The 19264-nt window shown below is 42.8% G+C and overlaps 1 protein-coding gene across 4 annotated transcripts in view; it reads left to right on the forward strand.

Moving 5' to 3' along the window:
* LOC140734108 (tetraspanin-33) overlaps positions 1-18842 on the forward strand; it is a 42931-nt gene extending 24089 nt beyond the window's left edge. For 2 of the 4 annotated variants that reach the window (XM_073057689.1, XM_073057688.1), the window contains 6 exons: positions 831-905; positions 2027-2122; positions 6779-6907; positions 8250-8408; positions 10893-11034; positions 17478-18842. In XM_073057689.1, the coding sequence (XP_072913790.1) occupies positions 831-905; positions 2027-2122; positions 6779-6907; positions 8250-8408; positions 10893-11034; positions 17478-17647 (771 nt within the window). In that variant the 3' untranslated portion in view covers positions 17648-18842. The remainder of the gene's footprint in view (positions 1-830; positions 906-2026; positions 2123-6778; positions 6908-8249; positions 8409-10892; positions 11035-17477) is intronic. The other 2 variants (XM_073057692.1, XM_073057690.1) reach the window with 2 other exon arrangements.
* The last annotated feature ends 422 nt before the right edge of the window (positions 18843-19264 follow it).

The raw sequence follows: 19264 nt of genomic DNA on the forward strand, positions 1-19264 counted from the left end.
CATTTGTGGAAGAGAGTTTCAAATTTCTCCTCCCCAATCCCATTCCGACATGTCAGTCCACGACCTCTTCTCCTGCCATGGTGACTCTGCTCTCAGGTTGCAGGAACACCTCATATTCTGTCTGGTTAGCCTCCAATCCGTTGGCATGAACATTAGTTTCTCTAACTTTCAGTGATTCCACCCCCCTTCCTCTGTTTTTTCCATTCCTCACTCTGGTTACCCTCTCTCCTTTTCTCTTCTCTTCACATGCCCATCACCCCTCTCTGGTGCACCCTCCTCCCCTTTATTCCATGATCCACTCTCCTCTCCTATCGGATTCCTTCTTCTTCAGCCCTTTAACTTTTCTACCTATCACCTGCCATCTTCTTACCTCATTCCCTGCTCTCCTACCCACACCCCTTCACCTGGCTTCAGCTATCACCTGCCAGCTTGTACTCTTTTCCCTCCCCTTCCACGTTCTTATTCCAGCTTCTTCCCCCTTCCTCTCCAGTCCTGATGAAGGGTCTCAGCCCAAAACATAGACTGTTCATTCAAGATGTTGGCTGAAACCTGGTGGGTGTGCAGTACGCCCTGCCAGGGGTGGTGGTAGAGTCAAGATATATTTGGAACATTTAAGCACATGGATGATAGATGGATGAAATGTAGGAAGGATGATTTGGATTGATCTTAAAGTAGGTTAAAAAGGGCAGAACATTGTGAGCTAAAGGGTCTGTACTCTTGCTCTGTTCTGTGTTGTATGATATTTTTCCCAGGTTTAACATTAAGTTGATATTCTTTCTCTACATGGCACCCCACACTGTATAAACTGAACCTTGAAATTGTATTGGCAGTTCCTATGGACTCTCCTGATCATTCTGCTACTTCAAGTAACAGTTGCTATACTTGGCTTCATATTCTCTGAAAAGGTAAATTGAATATTCAACTATTTTTGTCTTTTTTTGTGCTTTTGCATTATTTAGCTGGTACAAAGAGAACAAACTATCCATCCCATGGTTATAGGATGAGGGCTGTAGAGAGAGGGTTTCACACTACATGTATTGCCCATGGCTAGCCATGCTGGTTCTTCTAGATTTGCTGCTAGTTTCCAGGAGAGCATAAAAAGTTTTCAAAGAGGTTTGGACCTGTTAAGCTCACAATCAAAAAGATGGCAGATAGAGTACAATGTGAGGAAAAGAGAGATTGGGCACAATTATGGGAAGAAAGAAGACAAAATGTATATTTTATATGGGATGAGCAAACAAATGCTGGTATGTTGAGGGACCTTGGTATCTGGTTCATGAGAATCAGAAAGTAAACTTAAGGTACAGAAGATACTCAGACAAATGATCATTTGGCCTTTATTGGAAGGAGAGTGGAATACTAAAGAGTGAGCTAGTCTTGCTGTGGTTGTGAAGGGCTTTGTGATATCTCATACAGTTTCTATGCCAGAATGCAGAGCTGTGGATGAAATTATGAAGAAGTAGACCCAGCCTCTCTTGTGGAGAACCTGATTCTGCCTGAGTGGCTGTGCCATTCACAAATGGAGTGTGTACCAGTGTAAATCAGAGGCATGGAGACCACCCTGAGTCCTCCATGCACACTCCTGTCAATTCATGTAAAAGGCGTACAGAGAACCTCAGACAGAAAGTGGAAATGTTCTGCCTGGGTTTCTGAAGAAATGCAATCACAAGACGTGCAGTATTACTCATTCACGGATATATAAACAAACAGACATAAGGATTTTGTTTGCCTCATTCGGTCTATTTTTCCATGAGAATGAAACCATTTGGTCTTCCTGTCTGTTTACTCTCAGGGACTTAACCAACAGCAGTGTTGAGGATCCAACTAGAACATATAGGAAGTACACATGTTCTCTTGAAAGATCATCTATCTGAAACATATCTCTCTCCACAGATGCTGCTTGACCTGCTGAGTATCTCCAGAATTTTCTATCTTTTTTTTCCAACTTCCTGCATCTGCAATGTTTTGTTTTCCAATAATTCCACAAAGCTTAAACTGTTTCTAAATTTTATTTCATTTGCTTCAGGTGGAAAAAAAAGCAGTAGCATTACTGGAGAAAGGAATTATCAGATACAGGGATGATCTGGATCTGCAGAATCTCATTGATTATATCCAGAAAAAGGTACTGGTTGTTCCATCTTGGTGACCATAGATTCAATTATGGCCTTTGAGCTTCAGTGGAATAATTTAGATGTGACAGCATTGCAATACAATAGAATATTTAAGCATCTTTTGGGTTGCAGAGTGGAGATGTGACTCTACCAAAGGAGGTGTAAGACGCTCCTTCCCTCTGCTAGCCTGTAGGTCACCCTTGGGCAAGGTTTAGCACCTCCTTAGCCCCCTGATCAGGGTCACGTAAGCATTGGGAGCGGATGGTAGATGGTCATACGAGCAGCTGGTCTGTATCACAAGTCCTTGTTGGGCGACAACTGATACCAGACAGACAAACTCTGAAGAGTATTGATAATGGCTGGGATCACCTGTCTTGTAAAGACACTGCCAAAAAGAAGGCAATGGCAACCACTTCTGTAGAAAATTTGTCCAAAACAATCATGGAAAGATCATAATTGCCCACATCATACCACATGGCATGTAACAAACAAATGAAGCATCTTTTAGGATTTATTGTACTTATTTCTCAACCTCGGGTACTTATGCAGTTTGGATGTTCTAAGTTTCCTCCCAGGTAGCAAGTATTTGTGGGTGGTTGAATAATTGGCTACTGCAAATTAGATGAGTGGAAATTAACCAAAGGGGAGTTGATGGGCACGTGGGAGAGGATAGGCTATGAGACTGTAGGGAAATGAGGCAAGGGTGAATAGGATTGGTGGGATGGTCTTGCAGAGAGCTGGCACTGAGCCAATGGACTGAACAGCCCCATGTTTCTTAAGGAGCCTTGAGAAGACTGTTCTTGATTCCTGCTTGTAGAAAACAAATTTCTTATCATTGGAGAAATATTAATTCAATATCTGGTTCAAAAATAAGCTAGCTCTACAGAGTTTGATGTGGTACTTTTGACTAAACCTCACCAATAGTTCGAGAGCTCCAGAAGGAAAATACACTGGAGGCCTCCCCACAAAAAGAGGCAAGGCTTCAGTGCTTCAGAAGGACTTAGACAGGTTACGAGAATGCGCAAAGAAATGGCAGATGGAATACAGTGTCAGGAAGTGTATGGTCATGCACTTTGATAGAAGAAATGAAATGGTTGACTATTTTCTAAACAGAGAGAAAATACAAAAAAACTGAGGCACAAGGGGACTTGGGGTCCTTGTGCAGGATTCCCTAAAGGTTAATTTGCAGGTTGAGTTGGTGGTGAGGAAGGCAAATGCAATGTTAACATTCATTTCCAGAGGACTAGAATATACAAGCAAGGATGTAATGTTGAGACTTTATAAGGCACTGTGAGGCCTCACTTGAGGTATCGTAAGCAGTTTTGGGCCCCTTATCTTTGAAAGGATGTGCTGAAACTGGAGATGTTTCAAAGGAGGTTCACAAAAATGATTCCAGGATTGAATGGCTTGTCTTATGAAGAGCGTTTGATGGCTCTGGAGCTGTATTCACTAGAATTCAGAAGAATAAGAGGTGACCTCATTGAAATCTATTGATGCTGAAAGGCCTTGATAGAATGGATGTGGAGAGGATGTTTCCTATGGTTGGAGAGTCTAAGACAACTTCAGAATAAAGGGGGCGTTCTCTTTGAATGGAAATGAGGAGGAATTTCTTTAGCCAGAGAGTGGTGGATCTGTGGAGTTATTTGCCACAGGCAGCTGTGAGGCCAAGTCTTTATGTATATTTAAGGCAGAGATTTATTGGTCAGGGCATGAAGGGATAAGGGGAAAGGGCAAGAGATTGGGCTGAGAGGATAATTGGATCAGCCATAATGAAATGGCGGAGAAGACTCTATGGGCAAATGACCTATTTCTGCTTCTATATCTCATGGTCTTTTGGTCTTCAGGTCACACTCCAAGTTCTGCCCTCATGTCCCTATGGAAACATTGGACTGCTCTAAGGGAAAACTTCTAAAAGGGATTAAAGGGGGTAGCTTTTTCACATAGGGGATGGTGAGTATTTGGAATGAGCTGACCAAGGATGTGGTAGAGCTCATGTTCAAAGTAAATTTATTAGCAAAGTACATTCATATTACCATATACTATTTTGAGATTCATTTTGAAATACAATGGAATTTTATGAAAAACTACACAAAAACAAAGGCTGGCAAAAAACCAATGCACAGACAAAGACAAACTGTGCAAATAAAAATAATACTGAGAATATGATTGTAAAGAGTCCTTGGAAGTGAGTCTGTAGGTCATAGAATTAGTTTAGAGTAGTGGTGAATGATGTTTTCCATGCCTGTTCAGGAGCCTGTTGGCTATGGGACCTAAGGCTGATGGTAGTAGCAAGAGGACATGGCCTCAATGATTTAGTCACATCCTCAAAAAATTCAGTCCGGCTCATAAGGCACATTGATGAAGGAAGAGCAGTAGATGTAGTGTATATAGTTTTCAGCAAGGCATTTCACAAGGTACCCCATGCAAGGCTTATTGAGAAAGTAAGGAGGCATAGGATCCAAGGGGACATTGCTATTTGGATCCAGAACTGGCTTGCCCACAGAAGGCAAAGTGTGGTTGTAGACGGGTCATATTCTGCATGGAGGTCGGTCACCAGTGGAGGGCCTCAGGGATCTGTTCTGGGACCCTTACACTTTGTGATGTTTATAAATGACCTGGATGAGGAAGTGGAGGGAAGGGTTAGTAAATTTGCTGATGGCATAAATGATGGGGGTGTTGTGGATAGTTTGGAGGGTTGTCAGAGGTTACAGTGAGACATTGGTAGGATGCAAAACTGGGCTGAGAAGTGGCAGATAGAGTTCAACCCAAATAAGTGTGAGTGGTTCATTTTGGGAGGTCAAATATGATGGCAGAATATAGCATTAATGGTAAGACTCTTGGCAGTGTGGAGGATCAGAGGGATCTTGGGGTCCGAGTCCATAGGATGCTCAAAGCAGCTGCGCAGGTTGACTCTGTGGTTAAGAAGATGTACAGTGTATTGGCCTTCATCAATCGTGGAATTGAATTTAGGAGATGAGAGGTAACATTGCAGCTATATAGGACCCTGGTTAGACCCCACTTGGAGTACTGTGCTCAGTTCTGGTCTCCTCACTACCGGAAGGATGTGGAAACCACAGAAAGGTTGCAGAAGAGATTTACAAGGATGTTGCCTGGATTGGGGAGCATGCCTTATGAGAATAGGTTGAGTGAACTCGGCCTTTTCTCCTTGGAGCGAAGGAGGATGAGAGGTGACCTGATAGGGGTGTACAAGATGATGAGAGGCATTGATCATGTGGATAGTCAGAGGCTTTTTCCCAGGGCTGAAATGGTTGCCACAAGAGGACACAGGTTTAAGGTGCTGGGGAGTAGGTACAGAGGAAATGTCAGGTTAAGTTTTTTATGCAGAGAGTGATGAGTGTGTGGAATGGGCTGCCAGTGATGGTGGTGGAGGAGGATACGATAGGGTCTTTTAAGATTCTCCTGGACAGGTATATGGAGTTTAGAAAAATAGAGGGCTATGGGTAACTCTCAGTAATTTCTAAGGTAAGGACACGTTTGGCACAGCTGTGTGGGTCATAGGGCCTGTATTGTTCTGTAGGTTTTCTATGTTTCTATGCTTCTAATTAAAGAACATTGTTTTAAGAGATAGGGAAAAGATTTAAAAGAGATCTGAGGGGGTAGGTTTTTCATTCATATAGAACAAACTGCCGCAGGAAGCTGCATTTAAAACATGTAAATGACATTTAGGCAGATATATGGATTCCATCTGGGTAACCTCTGACCTGATGGCATAAATATTGATTTCTCCTCCTGAATAAAAAAAAAATCGCTCCCCCTCCCTTCTTCCTCTATTCCCCAGTCTGGCCCCTTAACTCTTCTCACCTGCCTATCACTTCTCCCTGGGTCCTTTCCTCCTTCTCTTTCTTTTATGGTGCACTCTCCACTCCTCTCAGATTCCTTCCTCTCCCACCCCTTACCTTTCCCACCCACCTGGCTTCACCTATCACTTTCTAGCTATCCACCTTTCTCATTGTGACATCTTCCACTTTCTTCCTCAGTCCTACTGAAAGGGTCTAGGCCTGAAATGTTGGCTGTTTGTTCATTTCCATAGATGCTGCCTGACTTGATTTCCACCAGCAATTTATGTGAGGTACTGGACATGGATAAGAAAGGTTTAGAGAGATATGGGCCAAATAGATGGAAATAGGACAAGTTTAGATGTGTTATTTGGTCAGGTTGGATGAATTGGGCCAGAGCCAATATCTGTGCTATATAACTCTACAACTCAATGAACTGAAGGAGTAACAATTCACTGCTTCCACTAACATTACGATGGTTTCATCTTTGCTGCTAACCATTTTCTGGTTTTCTCCTCTCAGTTATTTTCAATAAAGTCAAAGCACAAAACTAAAGAAATAACCTCATCCTTTGAGTTTATTGCATGCCCTGCCTGACAGTCCAAAAAGCCTCACCTCGGTCAATTAACCTACTCTTTGGAAGGTGGGAGGAAACCAGAGCCCCTGACCACATGGTCACGGGGAGAACATACAAACTTCTGACAGACCAGCAGAAATGAATGTGTATCACGGAGCTGTAATAAGACCATTAAGACATAGTGTGTACTGGAAATAGAAGCAATTTTGATTATTAACATGCTTATCAAAGCAATAAATTAACAAGTTGTCCACTGAACAATTATAAGTGTCCCCATTTTTCTTTTCCTTCAGTTCAAATGTTGCGGAGCATCGAGTTACAAAGACTGGTCGCAAAATATGTACTTCAGCTGTGTGGAAACCAACCCCAGCCTTGAACAGTGTGGTGTGCCATATTCCTGCTGCATCATGACTGCTAAAGAGGTGAGGGCAACTTACCTTGTACAGGGGCTCCCTGGGTTTTAGGTGACCTGGTTTACAGAAATGTGGCTTGTCACATATTTGCCCATACACTTGGTGGCCACTTTATGAGGTACACCTACACACCTGCTCACTAATGCAAATATCCAATCATCCAATCATGTGGCAGCAACTCAATGCATAAAAACATGATAAAGAGGTTCCGTTATTGTTCAGGCCAAATATCAGAATGGGGAAGAAATGTGACCTAAGTGACTTTGACCATTGAGTGATTGTTGGTGCCAGACGGGGTGGTTTGAGTATCTCAGAAACTGCTGATCTCATAGAATCTTCATGCACAACAATCTCAAGTTTACAGAGAATGGTGTGAAAAACAAAATACATCCAGTGAGTGGCAGTTCTGCAGGTGAAAACACTTTGTTAATGAGAGAGGTCAGAGGAGAATGGCCAGACTGGTTCAAGCTGACAGGAAAGCGACAGGATCTCAAATAGTCATGTGTATTGACAGCGGTATGCAGAAAACCATTTCTGAATGCACAACACATTGAAGCTTGAAGTGGGTTTCATGGCATTCAATAAGGACGTGTTACAGTATATCAAATTAAATCAAGTTTAATTATCATTCAAACCATTCATAGATCCAGCTGAGAGGGAGGGAGGGAGGGAGAAACAGTGCTATTGGTTTTAAGGAATATAATAGAACACTGTAACACACTGATGATGAATGTAAGAATGAAAGGCCTTGTATGATTCTTGTTAATAATATTTTATTATGAATAAAGTTTACTTTGATAAAATAACAATCTCAGATTGCTCTAAGCATGTGTAACAAGCCCTTGTTTTGGAAGTGGAGTCATTGATGTAAGTAGAGAATGTAGCATCACACAACTAATGAACACCAATGTAGTGATATTTATTTATTTATTTCTTATTTAGAGATACAGCATGGTAACAGGCCCTTCTGGCCCAGCTTGCCCAAGCCACCCAATTACACCCATGTGACCAACTAACCTACTAACCTGTACATCTTTGGATGGTGGGAGGAAACCAGAGCATGCAGAGGAAACTCACATGGTCACAGGGAGAGCAAATAAACTTCTTACAGACAGTGACGGGAATTGAACCAGGTTGCTAGTGCTATAATAGCATTATGCTAACCACCACACTACTGTGGTGCCCCATTTTAGAGATAAATATTAAGCAGGAGCCCCCAGTAGCCATGGGCCACTGGACACAGATTACGTTTGCATAGGCAACCCCCTGACCCTTTTATGGACTGAATGATTTTAAAAGTCTTTGATAGTTCTTTAACAAATGTCGATCAGTTGTGCTTTCTTCTCCATAGGTGCTGAACACAATGTGTGGGTACGAGACTCAGCAGCTCAAGTTTTGGATGGCTCGGAAAAAGATCTACACTGATGGATGTTTGAACACTATTGTCCATTGGGGGCATAAAAACCTGCTTCTGATTGGTGGCATTGCTCTTGGCCAGCTTCTCCTCGAGGTCTGTATCTCTCTTACTTCATCAGCGCTGCACTTGTGGGCTTCCTTCCAGGCTCCAGCTCTGCCCTTGAACTGGGCCTTGCTTTAGTATCCCGATTCCAATCTCACTCTCTCTCCCTTGCATCGCTGCCTTTCCTACTATCAGTTCTGGTGTTCCCAAGGATGCTTCCTCATTTTCTTTATTTCACATCTGTCCCTCAGCAACATCCTCCAAGGATATAGTGTAGGTTCCAAATGTGCATTGATGAAACTCGGCCCTAGTTTCTGTCACCTTCATGACCCTCCTTACATCCTCACACAGCTGAGCCTACGCCCACAGAAGATGCCAGAAACACTGAGCTTGAGATCAGGCAGCATCTGAGGGAAGAGAAACAGAGTAAATGATTCAGGTAGAGACCCTTCACCAGAACTGAAAGGAAGGCAAACGAAGCTTGTAAAGATGTAGGAAGAGTGGGGTAGGATGTTCTCTCTGATAAAACCGGCTTTTACCATAGGGATAAGCTATAAAAATGTTATCTGGTCAGTGACTGAATGGGAGCAGTTTGACAGGGAGAGCATAGAAAAGAATCCAAACACAAATGTGTCTGGGCACATTGCAAACTTTTGGACTCAATATTGAATTCTGAAACTTCAGCTAACTTGATTACTGCTGTATCATTCTTCCACCTGTAATATTAACCCAATTTTTTTCATTCTTTTCTTCTCCCCTCTGGTAGTTGAGGACATGCCTAGCCTGGCCTGCTGGGGATGAATTTTGTGACTCCTACATTCTTCTGTCACTGTCAAACTCTTCCCATTCACTCGCTGAGCAGATAACCTTGTCTACAACTTATCCTGTGGTCACCCTGGTGTTAGCCCATCAGAGACATTCACCCTCCCCAACCATGCTCACAGTTTAATGAGTTTCTCGTGTCTCCCTGACAAAGTGTCTCTAACCCGAAACGCTCCTCTTCCCACAGATGCAGCCCAACCTGCTGAGTATTTCCATCATTTTCTGTTTTATTTTAAATCTCAGCAGCTGCAGTTTGTTTGATGGTATCCTGCATCCAGTCTGGATTGTGCAAACCTTCCTCCAACTGGATGCCAAGACAATCAAATGAATCCTGCCGAAAGGTTTCGGTCTGAAATGACGACTGTACTCTTTTCCATAGATGCTGCCTGTCCTGTTGAGCTCCTCCAGCATTTCATGTGTGTTGCTCAGACTTCCAGCATCTGCAGATTTTCGATCAAATCCTTCCCCCATTGCAGGTTCTGTTCACCACACACCAGCTTCATTCAGCTGGCACCTGTCTACATCAGAACCACACTGCCTGTATCTTTGAAAGATGTGCTTTGTATACTTGTTTCTGCAATATCACTGATCTTAGTCCCAGTAACTTTACAGACACCTCCCCACTGCTCCACACCCACTCCTTCAGAAGAGGTGTTGGCAGTGATTGAGTGTAAATCCATTGGCAGGAATTGTCAGAGAGAGGCCCTGAAGCCAGAAATAGCAGGCTAGGGAACCCAGAGATGGTAGCAGCAGGAAAACAAACATAGAAACATAGAAATCTATGGCACATTACAGGCCCTTCAGCCCACAATGTTGTGCCAACCATGTAGCCTACTGTAGAAACGGCTTAGAATTTCCCTACCGTGTAGCCCTATATTTTTCTAAGCCCCATGTACCTATCTTAGAGTCTCTTAAAAATCCCTATTGTATCTGCCTCTACCACCTTAGCTGGCAGTGAATTCCACACATCCACTACTCTCTGTGTGAAAAACTTAATTCTGACATCCCCCTTGTACCTACTTCCAAGCACCTTAAAATTAGGCCCCCTCATGTTAGCCAATTCAGCTCTGGGGAAAACAAACCCTCCAGCTATCCACATGATCAATTCCTCTCCTCATCTTATACGCTTCTATCAGGTCACCTCTCATCTTCCATCGCTCCAAGGAGAAAAGGCTAAGTTCACTCAACCTATTCTCATAAGGCATGCTCTCCAATCCAGCCAACATCCTGGTATATCTCCTCTGCACTCTCTCTATGGTATCCACATCCTTCCTGTAGTGAGGTGACAAGAACTGAACGTGGTACTCTAAGTGGGATCTAACTAAGGTCTTATATAGCTGTAGCATTACCTCATGGCTCTTGAACGCAACCCCATGGTTGAATAAAGCCATCACACCATATACCTTCTTAACAACACTGTCAACCTGCGCAGTAGCTTTGAGTGTCCTATGGACATGAACCATAAGATCTCGCTGATCCTCCACACTGCCAAGAGTCTTACAATAGTATTATATTCTGTTCTCAAATTTGACCTACCAAAATTAACCACTTCACACTTATCTGGGTTGAACTCCATCTGCCACTTCTCAGCCCAGTTCTGCAGCCTATTGATGTCCCGCTGTAACCTCTGACAACCCCAAAGACTTTCCACAACACCCTCAACCTTTGTGTAATCAGCAACTTACTAACCCACCCTTCTACTTCCTCATCCAGGGCATTTATAAAAATCACAAGGAGGATGGGTCCCAGAACAGATCCCAGCAGAACACCACTGGTCACCGTCCTCCATGCAAAATACAAACCATCTACAACCACCCTTTGCCTTCTGTGGGCAAGCCAGTTCTGGATTCACAAGGCAAGGTCTCCCTGGATTCTATGCCTCCTTACTTTCTGAATAAGCCTTGCATGGGGAACCTCATCAAATGCCTTACTGAAATCCATATACACTACCTCCAATGCTCTACCTTCATCAATGTGTTTTGTTACATCCTCAATGAATTCAATCAAGTTTGTAAGGCATGATCTGCCCTTGACAAAGCCACGCTGACTATACATAATCAGATTATGTCTCTCCAAATGCTCATAAATCCTGCTTCTCAGGATCTTCTCCAATAACTTGTCCACCACTGAAGTAAGACTCACTGGTCTATAACTGCCTGGATTATCTCTACTCCCTTTCTTGAATAAGGGAACAACATTTGCAACCTTCCAATCTTCTGGTACTTCTTGTATCCCTATTGATGATGCAAAGATCATTGCCAGATGCTCAGCAATCTGCTCCCTTGCTTTCCACAGTAGCCTGGGGTACATCTTATCTGGTCCCGGCGATTTATCTATCTTAATACCTTTCAAAAGCTCCAGCACATCCTCTTTCTTAATGTCAATACACTCAAGCGTTTCAGTCCACTGTAAGTCATCCCCACAATTGCCAAGGTCCTTTTCACTAGTGAATACTGAAGCAATGTATTTATTAAGTACCTCTACTACCTCCTCTGACTCCATGCACATTTCCACTCCCACTGATGATTTGTCCTATTCTCACACGTGTCATCCTCTGCACTTCACATACTTGTAGAATGCCTTGGGGTTTTCCTTCATCCTGCTTGCCAAGGCCTTCTCATGGCTCCATCTAGCTCTCCTAATTTAATTCTTAAGCTCCTTCCTGGCAACCTTGTAACTTTCTAGAGCTCTATCAGTACCTAGTTTCTTGAACTTTTCGGAAGCTTTTCTTTTCTTCTTAACTACAGCTTCTACATCCTTTGTACACCATGGTTCTTTTACCCTATCATCCTTTCCTTACCTCAATGGAACATACCTATGCAGAATACCATGCAATTGTTCCCTGAACATTTGCCACATTTCTGCTGTGTATTTCCCTGAGAACATCTGCTTCCAAGTTCCTGCCTAATAGCATCATATTTCTCCCTACCCCAATTAAATGTTTCCCCAAATTGTCTGCTCCTATTCCTCTCCAGCGCTATGGTAAAAGAGACAGAGTTGTGATCACTACCTCTAAAATGCTCTCCCACTGAGAGATCTGACACCTGACCAGGTTCATTTCCCAATAACAGATCAAGCACAGATTCTTCTCTAGTTGACTTATCTACATATTGTGCCAGGAAACCTTTCTGAACACACCTAACAAACTCCACCACATCTAAGCCCCTTGCTCTAAAGAGATGCCAGTCAATATTAGGAAAGTTAAAATCACCCATCACGACAACCCTATTATTATTAGAATCTGCCTCCCTGTCTGCTCCTCAATATCTTGTTACTATGGGGGGAAGGGTGTATAAAAACACCCAGTAGAGTTATTGCCCTCATCCTGTTTCTGACTTCCATCCACACTGACTCAGTGGACAATCCTTCCATGACTTTCTCCTTTTCTGCAGCCCTGGGGTTGTGTGGAATTTGCATGTGCTCTTTGTGTGGAGTTTGCATATTCTCCCTGTGCCTTTATGAGTTTCTCTCGTGTGCTCTGGTTTCCTCCCTTGTCCTGCGGACATGAGAAGTGATGGATTGATTGTGTGGTTAAGTGGTTGAAACAGGCAGGAATGAATGGGAGTCTGGGGGAAATAAAATAGGGTTAATGTAAATGGGTGCTTGACACAGAATCAGTGGTCTGAAGGACATTTGGTTCTGTAACATTATTCTGGAGAGAATAAGATGGAGATGGACATTACACAGTATGAGGAGAGAATTAGAGTGGGATTAAAACAAGTTGAATATTGGAGGGAAAGGGGAGATGTATAGGACACAGAGAGGAGGGGGAGACTGGATTTAACTGGGTAGGATATCATCAAGGATCAATGACCAACGTCATCTGGCATATAATCTACAAGCATTAGGAATTCCCTCTGGTGTGTTTGTCAGGGCACGACATACGAACAAAATAAAACAATATTCAATAATTATAAAAAATAAAGAATTATATAAACTAAAGTTTAAAGGTTGAAGTTCAGATAGGGAATAAAATGTGCATAAATACATAAATACCAGCATGCATTTGCAATGTAAACAGCATGATAGAACATGGTTTAAAGTGTTTACAGAGCAGTGCAGGGACTGAGGTAATAGAGTGGAGGTGGAGGGAGGGGGCTAACTAGAATGGTTGATCAGATTAACTGCTTGGGAGATGAACCTTTTAAGATGGTGTGAAGTTTTTGTTTAATAGCCTTATAGCACTTATTAGACAGGAGCTGCTTTGGAAAAGGCAGTTTGCAGGGTGGGTAGTGCCCACAATGTTTTTGCCTGCCCGCTTCTTGTCTTGGATGCATACAAACCCTGTAGTGATGGTAGACTATACAGCCAATGGCCTTTTTTTCCTGCTCTGACAGCTTTCATATATTGTGAGAGGATGCTTCACCAAACCAGACAGTAATTGCTGATGTGGGGATGCTCTCTCATATCATACAGAGAACAGGAATCTGTGGAGTCTGAAGGAAATTAAGAATCAACATGGTGCAGAGGGAGTAGTCTAGGTTCAGGGGGCATACCCATTGTCTACCCTTATTAGGGAGGTATTATGTGAAAATCTGGCAGAGGATTGCTCACCCCTTGTTTGATTCAGGTCCTTCCAAACTGCAAAGATCCATTTTGGGCCTTGTACTGAGTAACTGCAGAACAATGTTTCATTGAGGGGAGGGGTTGGTGGTGCTGGAGCCAAAGATGAGGGAGGTGTCAGTGAGAAAGGTGACTAAAGGTGACTACTACCATCATCCACCAATCTCAACCTAAACTCACTGCCCTCAGAGAGAATGCCCAGGCTGCTTTGATCTTGAAGTAGTCACAGTGTAGGTGATGTTGACAATTCCTGCAGCCTGAGCTACTGGGAGACTGATCGCTCACTAGCAACTTCAGGAACCAGTGTGGGCTACTAGGAGTACCCACTCGCATACAGTCATTGGAAGAACAAATGTATATTTACAGACATCAAATAGTCCTTACTTGAACGAGCAGACAGAAGCTCCTGTCAAGGACCTGAACACATTGACAGGGTTTCTTATGTTGTAATGCTATTACCTCACCTTCAAAATTAATTAGACCATGGCTATCTCTACTTTTTTTTCAAATGTTTCACTTAATCACTTTGAAATCATCTTAGCAGAAGCTCTCATCTGTGTTGTTGCTATTCCTAAACTTGGCCAGCCTTGTAGAGCCTTGGCTGCTTCCCCACCCCCCCAAACCCTCAATGCTACTCTCCAGACTTTTAAAACTCTGCTTCCCATGGGCTAACTCAACCTGTGTCAGGTCATCCAACAGTACCGTCCTAGGCCTGTTGTCCAACCAGCAGTCAAGCAGGTCAGTTTAAAACTTTCCATCCATTTTCAAATCATTCCATGGATTCCCTCACGTTATCCTCGTGCCAACCTCAGAGAGTCAAACAGTTGTAGAACACAGAAACCTCTGCCTTCCTGTTTTTAATACCTCTTCTTACAACTTTGGAATGCTTGCTTCTCTCCAAATCGGTCCCAAAATCTTTTCTCCTCTATCAGCTACGAAGGCCCTGAGACAGAATCCCCTCATAGGCCTCTTCACATCTCTCTCTCTCTCTATTCTCCTCTAAGGGTTATGGTTAAACTTAAGCCTTTGACCAGACTTGTAGCTATCTGAATGATTATCTCCCAATGTGTCTTGGGATTAATTTATTAAAACACTGTTGTGGAGAGCTTGGGATGTTTTCCTGTGCAAGGAGAACGAGGAATATGCATGTCATCGTTGTTAAAATCATTTCTCGTTTCAGTCCCTGATGCAGTGCATCTTTTACTCACCCTCACAGTGCAGAGTAAATCCCCACATTTCATCTTCCCTTACTCTTACATCTTCTGACCTTCTGTATGCAGCATAACTCTGACATCACTGAGGCACTGTGTGCTAATCCTATTATTACCTGCACTGAAACAGCTTTTGTTTCCTAATTTTAAAAAAATCACCAGACTGAATCTGAAAGCTTCAGCTTGGTGGCACTAAAGAGCTGTGTGACCTGAGGCTTCCTCAGAATGGGTCATTAACTCATTGCACAGCTAGCAAGGTAAATTTCAAGTCTACTGAAGTCGTAAGGTCAAGACTCAAGTCATAGGGTGAATCTCCTTAGGCCAATTTCTCAATCTAGCCAAAAACCTGACCTCATTGCAGAGGAGTGAAAACAGGAGTAAATATTTAACCTCACCTAATATTCCCAACATGGCTGATTGCATACCTGACTTTATGTAATGTTCTCTAGTCTCCTTTACAGTTCAGGTGAAGGGTCTCCCAACTGAAATGTTGACTCTGTTTCTCTACCCACAGATGTGGTCTGACCTGATGTATTTTTTGTTTTATTCCATACACCCAACTGTCCTATTCTTTAATCCCATTGATTAATAATCAGCTACCCTTTGCTGGGTTTACACCCAATGGCCACTTTATGTGGTACCTCCTGTACCTAACAAAGTGGTCACTGGGTGTATGTTTGTGGTCTTCTGCTGCTGTAGTGCATCCATTTCAAGATTCAATGTGTTGTGCATTCAGGGATGCTCTTCTGCACACCACTGTTGTAACATGTGGTTATTTGAGTCACTGTGACTTTCCTGTCAGCTTGAACCAGTATGGCCATTCACCTCTGACCTCTCATTAACAATGCATTTTCACACACAGAACTGCTGCTCACTTGATGTTCTTTGTACCATTCTCTGTAAATTCTAGAGACTGTTGTGCATGAAAATTTCAACATATCAGCAGTTTCTGAGATACTCCAACCACTTGTCTGATGCCAACAATCATGCCACCATCAATGTCACTTAGATCACATTTCTTCCCCTTTCTGATGCTCAGACTGAACAACTGAGTCTCTTGACATTGTTTGCTTGCTTTTATGCATTGAGTTGCTGCCATATGATTAGCTGTTAGATATTTGTATTAACAAGTAGGTGTACAGGTGTACGTAATAAAGTGGCCACTGAGTGTATTCTGACCACTGATCTTGCATCATTGAAGACTTTCACATTTCTAGTATTCTTTGGGTGTACAAATCCACTACTGCAAAGCTTGCACAATACCATAAGTTCCCCATCAGCTGAAGATATTTAGTAAAAAGACAGAAAACTCTGTAAACAATCAGCAGATCAGAGAGTATCCATGGAAGGGGAAACAGATATTTTCATGGTTGAAGAAGGGCCTTTGACTTGAAAGATCATTGCTCTCTGTTGAGTGTTTCCAACATTTACTGTTTTCTATTTCAAATTTCCAGCATCTGCAGTCTGTTAGTTTTTCAACTGCAGAAATATTTTTCTCTCTAACTACCTCTAATATTCTCTTTAATATTTTGAAAGCATCATATTCTAAATTTTATGGGGATATAATCTTCGTTTGTGTAATGTCTGCTAATATAACCGTGAGAGGGTCAGGTATCATTCTGCTAAATCAGCTCCGAATTCTCTGGTAGAATTTTTCCTTTCAGCTTTGTGGATTGGGGTGAATCTCATGGGCTTTCTCCCACTGCTCAGGGGATATAACCAGTATAACGTCCACCCCTTATACCTCAGTCTTGTTGAAATAAAATATATTAAACTATTTTTATTATATTCCATGCTGCCATTACACGAGTGATACATGTGCCCTCAAATCAAACTAGAACCTTAACTGCTTTTATTTTTCTATTCTTATCTATCACTGCTAAGTCCCAAATGAATGATTCATGTTGGCCTGTAGTGTAATTCATTCACCCATTAACTTGAGCAACTAATATGTACTTGTTTGAATGCTGCTAATTACACTGCTTACAATGCCTCCTATCTTCCTGTCCTCAGCAAACTCAGCTTTGAGTTCAATCATCTGTGTGAAAGATCTGAGTACATTGATCTCATGGCCTGGTGAATTAGTGGATTGGATCTCAGCCAATGGGTTTGGAGATTGGTCCCTATGTTTCTGATGCTGAATGGGGGTTGGGGGGGGGAACAAGGATTGGTTCAGATTTTAAAAAGGCATAAAATAATGGAAACACTCAGCAGGTCAGGCAGCACCTGTGGAGATAGAAATAGATTTTATGTTTGGCTTTCACATGACACAGTGAGGGAGAGTGTGCTCTTATTATCATACAGAAGACATGGCAGGTGTGGAAATTAGCTGGATTGATCTCTCCCGATCAAGACCCATACGTATGTGTGAAGACTGAGCTTGTTAGCTTGTGGTTAAAAGCGCAGTTTACCAGGTCAAGTTAGTCGATTCCCTTGGACCCTTGCCCCCGTAACACTGAGCTTCATCAGAAGAAACTAGAAGCAGGGAACAATGATTTACACTTTGACTTTTCCTCATTTCCAGATTTTGGTGATCTCATTGACGGCCATTTTGCTCCAGCAAATCCACTTCATCAAGAAGAAAATCAATCAAAGGAGCACCATGCACTAGGTCCCACTCTCAAGAAAAACATTCAGCCTCATTTTGTGACCACCTCTGAGTGGAAAGCAGCACATTTCCTCCTTTTGCACTGATCCTTCAACGCACCTTATAAATACAGGCTTCAACGCTGGAGATAACCCAACTGGACTGCAAGGGATCACTTGTGTGTCACCAGTACCGTGGCTTTTTCTTATTGAGGTTGATTTACCAAGGAGATATTTTGTGTTTATTAATTAGTAACCATCAGCTTTGGAAGGCTTTGAGTATTGCTGGCATATCATTCTAGGAATGGTCTTCAATTGCCTCTTCAGATGGCCATCTTTGGATGGATTGCTCTGAAAGGTCTGACCATGTGGATGGGATATCAGTCTCACACCCACCCACAACTACCTGGGAGAGAGACTATGAATAAGGTGCTAAGTTGTATTTCCCTAAGTACCATAGCCACCTGTATCACCTGGCTTTCTGGCCAGGTATATCTTTCCCTCCTCCCCCCACACCCGCTTTTTGTGTCGCTCTCTATGTGTCTCCTTTCCCTTGTCCACTCATCCCTCCCCAGTGAACTTCCACCTGGCACTTACACCTACAAGTGTGACATGTGCCACACCTGTCCCTACAGCTCCTCCCTCATCAGCATTCAGGGCCCTAATCAATCCTTCCAGGTGAGGCAATACTTCATTTTCTGTCTGGGTAGCATCTAACTTGATGCCATGAACATTCTCTACACTCCTGGAAATTACTAAGCTCTCTCCCTTCTCTCTTTCACTATTCCCCATTTTGGTTAGTGTCTCCCCTCGCTTCTTCCTATCTGCCTATCAACTTCCTCTGGTTCCCTTCCTCCTTTCCCTTCTTCCACGGTTTGCTGTCCTCTCCTATTAGATTCCTTTTCCTTCAGTCCCTTACCTCTTCCACCTATCCCTGTCACATCCACGGATTCGGCAGCACAGTAGATACGGCAATTGCGCTTGTGAAAATGCACATGTCAGCTAACTATTATTTCATGTGATAGTATTTAACTCCTTACTTGTCATCGTAGTGCTTGTCGAGACTTGGACACAGCACAGCAATGCTTTGCTGCCTGTTTGCATTTGGTCTTGCCTGAGAAATTGGACTGTCAACTGACTCTGAAGACTCGTGGTATTCATTTTATATTTTAGTTGTTCTTTTTAGCCGCAGTGTAGCTTTCACTTTTCCATTTGAGAGTTTTAGTTAGCGGCACTGTTTGGCCTTATGTTTATTGTTTTCTTTCCTCTTTAACACTGCTCGCATTAAAGTCTGTGAACTAGTGACCTGCTTCAATGTCTCTCACTCCGCACTTGGGCCATATCCAAACTGAGTGACAATCACCTCCCAGCTTCTCGCATCAACCCCCTACCTCACCTTCCTACTCACCTGATCTCACCTATCATCTGCCAGCTTATACCCCTTCCCTCCCACAACCATCTTCTACCTTCAGTCCTCTTGAAGAATCTTGGCCCAAAATGTCAACGGTTTATTCCTTCCAGCAATACTTCTTGACTTGCTGAGTACCTCCACCATTTTGTGTGTGCTATTAAACCTGGAACTACTTATCTGTGCAGTGCAGTCCTTTCTAGTTTCCTGAGCCTAGTGATTAGAGAGTGTCTCAACTCATTTTTCGATGTCGATAGCAACTCAATACAGTTTATAGCATGCCATTCCTGTCTTTCATTCTTTCTGCTCCTACATCT

Source organism: Hemitrygon akajei, chromosome 10 (genome assembly GCF_048418815.1).
Source record: "Hemitrygon akajei chromosome 10, sHemAka1.3, whole genome shotgun sequence".
NCBI classification, from domain to species: domain Eukaryota; kingdom Metazoa; phylum Chordata; class Chondrichthyes; order Myliobatiformes; family Dasyatidae; genus Hemitrygon; species Hemitrygon akajei.